The 8657-nt window shown below is 35.6% G+C and overlaps 1 protein-coding gene and 1 pseudogene across 1 annotated transcript in view; both read left to right on the top strand.

The window, feature by feature from the left end:
- LOC112520082 overlaps positions 1–3734 on the top strand; it is a 13997-nt gene extending 10263 nt beyond the window's left edge. Inside the window, exons 5-6 of the mRNA XM_025128384.1 lie at positions 3210–3312; positions 3472–3734. Of these exons, the coding sequence (XP_024984152.1) occupies positions 3210–3312; positions 3472–3734 (366 nt within the window). The remainder of the gene's footprint in view (positions 1–3209; positions 3313–3471) is intronic.
- A 1167-nt stretch (positions 3735–4901) lies between these two features.
- Positions 4902–7341, top strand: LOC112520081 (annotated as a pseudogene).
- Positions 7342–8657: the final 1316 nt, after the last annotated feature.

Genomic DNA, 8657 nt, shown 5'->3' with positions numbered 1-8657 from the left:
CGTTTGTATTGAATGAATATTGTTGAAACGTTACAAGAAAAGGAGAAAACCTAAGCTACTTATATAGGATAGTACAGAGTGCCTAAACCCTAAACCTAAAAGCCCACGTGCTTATATATATGAGCTTCTTATATACAACTAACAAAGATATCTCAAAGATGCACCTTGGAAGGGCCTCCTCTACGCTAATTCTAGGACATTTATACACAGAACATTGGCTACTCTGATGCAAGACAAACAGTAGGATATCAACTACATAACACAGTGAATATTTTTGGAAAAGATTTTATATAAAGGAAAAGTATAAAAAAAGACAAAATGTAATCTCCTAAGATCCAGATATCGAGCCATGGCACGAATAGCTTGCAAACTAACATGGGTTCGACAACTAACACAACAGCTAGAAGATTTCTGGACAGGATTGATGGAATGTACTGCAACAAACAGTTCACTGTGCACACAACCATGTAAACATACATGTGACTGTTTCTATATCTATATACATGTATACAAGTCATGAGAAAACAATGTAATGCCCATGTAATTTGCATCGATACCAACAGTAATTCATCAAGATAACAGAATATGCCACCACATATAGTAAACTAATGAGAGGTAATATATGTGTAGTGGGGTGAATATTACTATCACCAAGAACACTTCGAACACTGTCGAGTTTAGGAGCTTGAAAGAGATGAACAAATTTGAAAATGGTGGGAATGAATAAGAAACAGTCAAGTGAATCAACGGTACTATTGTTTTTTTTTGTTTCATCTCTTGAAATGCCAAGCTTGTATATTGAATCCAGTGAGGAGCATTGAAGGTCCAGCTACTGCCCCTGCTAATAAAGCCCTCCATCTTGCTGTTCTGAAGTATTTGCACATTGAAAGTCATATATAAGCAAAATGACATGAAAGCTAAGCTAGTATTTACAATATACATCATATATGATTCAACATATTCAATAGTAATGACACACATATGTATTTTGCTTTACACTATACAATCACACATGATGCAAAATTACTCAATGCAAACCAATAACCTAGTATATTAATCCAGAATGTATGAAGATATGATTTCAAATATTCAAACAACTTTGTTCAAAACAGTTTGTTGAATCACATATGACTTTATACTTCAAAAATATAAAACCAATAACCTACAATATTAATCAGACTTTATAAACATTCATAACTATATGAAAATAACATCATATAAATTTATCATGTCCTTAATCAAACATGATCTTTAATCATATAAGTAAAGTATGATAGATAATTTCAAAATAACCCTAACCTCACAAGCCACAAGATGCGAGAGCGAGAGGCCGAGAGCCGATCGATAGTCGAGACCTGAGAGAGGCAGAGAGCGAGAACCAGAGCCGATTGAGTCAAGGCCGACTGCGATTTTGATTTGTGAATCGTGAATTGGTTTCCGTTCGTGAGTTCGTCCGTGAGCGAGGCGAGAGGCGAGAGGCGAGAGGCGAGAGACGAGAGAGGACGAATTGAGTGAAAGCCGATTGAGATTGAAATTGTAGTGGACTGGTAACATTATTGTTAGGCCCAATTCAAAATTGAACGGATAAGTTAGGTTAATAAAATGGGCTGATTAAATATAAGAGATAGGGATGTCTTTTGATATTTAGGCCTGTTAAAAATAGTTCTAAATACAATATGTTATTTATATCTTTTTAAACTCTATTAGAACACTTAAAAGTGTCCTATTAGCTTTTAAACACTAATACAACAATCAAAATTATCTTATTAACATTTAAAATTAATATGACACTTAAAAATGTCCTAATAATTTCTAAAATAATATGACACTTTAAAATGTCCTATTAGTCTTTAAAATAATACGACACTTAAAAGTGTCATATTAGACCATAAAATAATATGACATTCAAAAGTGTCGTATTAGATTACATGATAGGACGTCAAGATATGTTAATAAGACATCAAAATTAAGAGTCATATAAGATTAAATCAAATATGACTCATAAAATAATGTGTCGTATTAGCCTTTTTAAAGGACGGTTTTCGAAAAGTGTCCCAAAAAAGTGTCCTATAAACCTCTTTTTGTTGTAGTGCGAAAAATGTATTTCTATAGCAACACACTTCAGAGTAATCTGGTATGAGAGAAAAGCGAGAATCTTTATGCATTTTGACAGCAAAAAGGATGTTGTATATATAGGGGTTTTAGTGACAGTTAAAACTCACAGAAAATTGGTGACTCTTCTGACAGTCACATTAGCGACATCTGTCCAAGTTGTCACCAGAAAGTGACGAATAAAAGGCTCGCCTTTTCCTTTTGCAACATCGGTGCAAGCTGTCACTAGAGGTGACTGTTAAAAGGGTTTTTTTTTTCCTTTGGCAACATTTGCCTAAACTGTCACCAAAGGTGACTTTTCGAATGGTTGTTTTTTCTTTGCTACACCCACTACAATAAAATTGATTTTATAGGAATGCTTCCTAATTGAATTCTTTATAAAAGTTAGGTTTGTAGGACCAAACTATAAAACGTCTTATCTAAAAGCGTTACAATAGGTTTATAAACGTTTTAGGCATTTTAACAATCTTTTTAGGACACTTTTAAACTAAAATATCATATTTCCTATTTTATAGGAAACTTTTGAGAAGCATCCTACAAACCCATCTTTTTATATGACACCTCTTCAAATAGTGTCATATAATATAGTTAATACGACACTTTATTTCAAAAGTAATCTAAAAAGAATGTTAGAACGCCTTAAAGCGTCCTATAAATCTATTGTAATACTTTTAGATACGACGTTTTTTTGGTTTGGTCCTATAAACTTAAATCATATAAAGTATCTTGTACGACGCTCCTAGGTTTTAGGTGTTGTAAACAAAAAACCAATTTTGTTGTAGTGAACTAATGAAAGTGTCACTTATATACCCAATTCAGGTTTCATTTACAAAGCCTTTACCCTTCCTCTTAACTGTCTTCAAGGATATATGCGTTTTCTTCTTTGATTACCAAGTTGTTGTCTGTCTTTTGAAGTCCATGTGTCATTTAAACAATCTATGTCAACAACAGGTCTTTAGCGTAAAACCGCTCGCCCTCATAAAATTTGAAAATAGAGTAGCTAGAATAGCATATATTTCACTAGTAATATATTTTTCTATTACTGTTTTGACACGTCTTGCTGGCTTTACCTCGATGCACGAAATATACAATTGCAGGATTTTACGGCAAAGCTTTCAAATTTCAAGGTTAGTGAAGATTTTGAACGTTATACGCACGAAGACAATAACCTCATTAAAGGAAACTATTATCTTGGGCATGGTAAGTTACTTCAACCCGTCTTTCATACCTCCTGGCTCCTTCGATCCCCCCCCCCCTCCCACCGAGAAAAAATGAATTCCCCTTTCACATTTCCATCCGAATGGTAGTTTTTCTTGTGTTCATGCAACTGCGTACTTCTAAATAAGGATCCTTTTTCAGAGCCCGATCCCATTGAATTAGAAGACGATGTCTCTGGTTTTACAGTGGTATTCATGGAGGTGCTAATAGGGACACGAATCTATGGTCATAAAGATTTGAGGAAGATTAATGATTATTTCAAAAGAGAAGGAAAAAAGTCCTTGCGTCGTATTGCAAAATTATGTTTTGAAATCTGCAATGAGGTGGATTCAGAATCAAGGATACTAACAACCTTGGAGGAGTATGAGGAGCATATCAAGTACAGTGTTTTAGTACATATATAGCAAGTGTCGAAAAGATATGCATGTTCGTAGAGAAAATGTAGACTTTGGCTATATTTGATAAACTCGTCGGCGACTCAAAAATAGCAATTAGCTAAAAAGGTAGCAACTGTTATTGAAAAACTAGCTAAAAAGAAAGCTAGATAACAAATAATCTGTAACTTGATAGTTATTACTTGCGTTTTTGCTTGGGTTTTACAAGTCGTATATGTATCATTCCACTTTGCCTCCTTATATGCCTCCCAATGTGACATCAACGAATTTGATGATGAAGTGGTTATTGGAAAGGGAGGACTCACAAAAGCGGTGCAAGCGCATGTTGTGGCATTCAGATATGATTGGATTCTATGTCCAACCATATGTTATAATAATAGAATAAAATCGGATTTATAAGACGCCAACGATGTCTAAGTGTCTTAATAGATCACTTTATAGGTCTTACGTTTATAGGACCAAATGATAAATTATCTTATCTAAAAATGTTGTAATAAGTTTAAGATTGATTAAAGTGATAAAGTAAACATAAAGTGAGTTAGGATGTGCAGAGTGTACACTCACAAATATTTACTTTATCACCTTAGATCGTCTTGAAGTGGGGGTTAAGGGGTCATGCCCCCTTGCGGGATCCTAGGGGCAGCACYCCTAGCGGGGTTCCAYGGGGTACAACCCCTTGGAGGTGGTCCGGTGGGGTTCGGGGCAACTCCCAAGGATTAGATATTTTAAGAAGAGTTAGACGTAGATAATTCTAGTTACCGGGGGGATAATGGTGGCTGGAAAATATGACCAGAGAAGAAGGGGATGATGAAGCAACGGAGGAGGGAATTCTTTTGTATGTGTGTGTATATAATTTGTTATATTATTTTATTATTGTTTAGAGAAATGTAAATGACGAAATTGCCCATGATTTAACGAACCTAAKGTTAATGAWGTTAGAGGCACGGAGCCAATTCATAAYGAAATTGAAACCACAAGGAAGATCCTTGTAATTATTTTGTTTTGGGACCTGAYCCATAATTCCTATATAACCACAGGKACTAAAATTGTAATTTGCTCTTGATTAAACAACGCCAGTAATCATCTTCTGCAGTTCCTACTTCTGTTTTTCATTTGCTTTTAAGAGGCAAAGACTTATATGTTGTGCAGGACATATCTCGATAACTTGCCAAGATTATGTYTTCTACTACTGGTGAGGCYGACAAATTCTCATCATTAACTTCAACACATGTATGCTATCATTTTTCTCTTGATGAGATTCACTCTGCAACCAATAATTTTGATGATGAAGTGGTCATCGGAAGGGGAGGTTTTGGAAAGGTGTACAAGGGCTCTATTTGTRTAGGAGAAACTAGTCATGTTGTGGCCTTCAAACGATTGGATTCTATGTCCGACCARGGGGCACTTGAGTTTAGAAMCGAAATTKAGATGCTTTCTAAGTTGCGCCACTGTCACTTGGTGTCTCTGATTGGTTTTTGTGATGATAACAAGGAGAYGATCCTTGTCTATGAGTATATGCCCAATGGAACTTTAGACCATCATCTACACAAAGCTGATACTCCTTTAAATTGGGTGCAAAGACTAAAGATAGCCTTAGGTGCWGCGCGTGGATTGGACTATCTTCACACTGGTGTTGGCACCCAACACGGAGTCATACATCGTGATATCAAAAGCTCAAACATTCTTTTGGATGAGAACTGGGCAGCTATGATTTAGGATTTCGGGTTGTCTAAGTTAGGCCCAACTAATCAATCATTTTCAGATTTTGATATTAGTGTCAGTGTCAAAGGCACATTCGGGTACCTGGATCCGGAGTATTTCTATACCAGAAGGGTGACAAGGAAAACAGATGTGTTTGCATTTGGGGTTGTATTATTTGAATTACTATCAGGAAGGCGTGCAGTGGACGAACGTTACGGAGAAGAGCAATGTAGTTTGGTAAGGTGGGCTAAAAAATGTGTGAAGGATCGAAAACTATATCAATTGGTTGATTATAATATCAGGGGAACAGTTTTTGCCAAATGCTTAACACGATTTGCTCAAATTGCATACCGTTGTGTGCATAGTGTTCTGAAAGAACGCCCTTCCATGACTGAGGTTGTGGCCTCACTTCAACTTTTGCTGGAACTACAAGAGAAACATGACAATTCCGCTGAATCATCAGGCAAAATGCGGTTCGCTTGGAAGATTCACAAGTATCTAGTTCCCACTACTAAACAAAACTCTGGTATGCTCAAACTTTTCATCAGTCTTGTATTTGCATATATTTGTGTTCATTATCAGACAAAACTATAAAGCACTCATATAACTGAACTAATTGCATGATATAATACCTGGATGTATGTTTAACTTGTGCAACCATCGTTTTGATTAAAAAAAATTTAAAATACATTTGTTTTAATTATTTTCATCAAGATTTTAGGCTTCCAAGTGATCGAATTTTGGGAGTTCACATGTTAAATTATGTGTTCGCAAGAGGTTTTTCCAGTTTGGGGAAGTCAAATAACGTCATAGATTATGTCTATATTCCTATGCTCACAAGTTAAACAATGATGCACAGTCATGAAACTACTTTTATGGACATATATTTTTGATTTTTTAAAAGAGAATGCAAGAGATATCCATCAAGTGTCTCATGTGGGCAAATATACGAGTAATCTTTTTTCACTTACCATCTTTTAAGTAAATTTTCTAACTTTGTTATCTTTTGTCCTATTTTCTCTATTTTCTAAGATCAAAGTGGAAGTACTAGTTCTCAAAAGAACCTTGAAGACCACATGAATCTTCCCTCTTCAATTAACAAGGATGAAAGCAATCATGGTGAAACAATGGAAGTGGCTACAGATCTAAAGAAGTTCACGTATGCTGACCTGGAATTTGTTACGAGGAACTTTGGAATTGATACACTCTTGGTTTACAAGGATGTAGAAGAGGTATTCAAAGGTTGGGTCGATAAAACAACATATTCCCCCTCTAAAATTAATACTGGATTGCCCATTGCTGTTAGGAGATTTCGTAACAACGAACATGGAAGTCTTAAAAAGGTTGAGTACAATATCTAGTATATTTTACCCTTTCTATTCTGGCTTATTAGCTTGAAATCGTGGACTAACTTTTCAAAGCTGTATGGAAAGACAACTCATGAGTATGATACTGTTACATATATCCTTTCATGGAAATCCACACAGTTGTAAAACATGATCACTTTTGAATGCAGGTTGATTTGGATGTTTTAAAAGAACTGAATCATCCCAACCTTGTTAAGCTCATAGGATGTTGCATTAAATTCGACGAGGTCTTCCTTGTTTATGAATTCATGCCTAACAGAAACTTCTTGGATTGCCTGCGAAACGGTAATTAATTAACAAAATAGACAACTCTATACATAAATCAGCTTAACAGGAGAATTAGATTTTCATTGGTTGTTGTAGGAACTCTATATGGGCTTCCATTGGTTACGAAGGTGAAAATAGCAGTAGGAATTGCTCGAGGGATGGTTTTCTTGAAAAAGAAACAACGTGAAATCCTTGACAACATGTATCCGGGAAGAGTAGTCAATGAGGTACAATCTGATCAGCTTGATATTTTGCCATGTTATTCAGAATTCATAATCTAGTATGATTAATTTGTTTCACTTTTCACCGAACCCATATACAAAGAACTATAATGTTAACCTATTGTCATATATTAGCGTGGATGCAAGTCTTTTTGGACATTGTTGAACTAAAGCTTCATATTTACGAGTATGTCTCAACAGCTTGAGCAAATCTAAGTGGGTGATTCCCTGCGATTCAAAAACAACATTATATGAGTTGTATGCTATTTTCATGTTACATTTTTGACACCCCTTGTTGGTTTTACCTACTAGCACATAATATAAATTTGCAGGGTTTTAAAGACTATGTTGGAGCTCGTGACTCTAAACGTAAGTTACTTCATCCTCTTCCCCATACCTTCATACAAATTATCCATCCCTATCGTTGTGATATATAATTTGGTTTGTTATTATATATGTAATTACAAATATCTGAACAAAGATCACTCTCTCAGGGCCCTCAAAACCACAGATTGATGACGTGAGGATAGAAACAATCAGTGAGTATCAGCTTGACAGATGTAAGATAATGTTGGATGAGAAGGTATATCTGAGCTTTTTCATTATATATCCATTGTGTTGGTTTTTTGGGTACTAAACTAAGGACTAGAATCGTTACGAAAAATATACTACTTATAGCTTTCAAGACGAGTAAACTCTTAATTTTTAAAGCAATTTCGCCCCACCGTATGTGCCTTGTCAGGGGCGGAGACAACATATAAAGTGGGGGGGGACCCCACTCAAAAGTTAAAAAAATTTATCTGGGTTAAAATTTATTTTTTACAGAACTTACCTTCACTTCCTCCCGTAGAATTTTCCATGGGACTCGGTCTATAAAATTCTTGGACCCGCCACTAAGCTTTGGGTTCTTGGCAAATCGATTGTCAAGATACAATGAAGCATCCTTTTGCTGCTTTGCATTTCAATTATCAATATTGCATGGTTGTTGATAATCTTGGATGAATTAGTGAGTTAATTATCAATGATTTGAAGAAGCCTATAAATGTACGAGAGAAAAGAGAGAATTTTTATGTATATTGACAGCAAAAAGGATGTTGTATATTTAGTGACTGTTAAAACTCTCAAAGAAAATTGGTGGCTCTTCAAACGTCACATTAGCGATATCTGTCAAATTGTCACCATAAACTGACATATAAAAGGGTCGACTTTTTTCCTTTTGCAACATCCGTGCAAACTGTCACTAAAGGTGACTGTTGAAAGGGCACTACTAAAAAATGGGGTTTTTCCGACGGCAAAATCCGTCGGAAATCCGTCGGAAAAACAGTTTTCCGACGGATTTTGCCGTCGGAAAAACCCCCGCCGCTAAATGCCTTTTC

The sequence above is a fragment of the Cynara cardunculus genome, assembly GCF_001531365.2.
Source record: "Cynara cardunculus var. scolymus isolate 2C chromosome LG 10, CcrdV1, whole genome shotgun sequence".
Taxonomy (NCBI): Eukaryota; Viridiplantae; Streptophyta; class Magnoliopsida; order Asterales; family Asteraceae; genus Cynara; species Cynara cardunculus.
The sequence above is the reverse complement of the archived record's forward strand: the minus strand, read 5'-3'. Positions and strand labels throughout refer to the sequence as shown.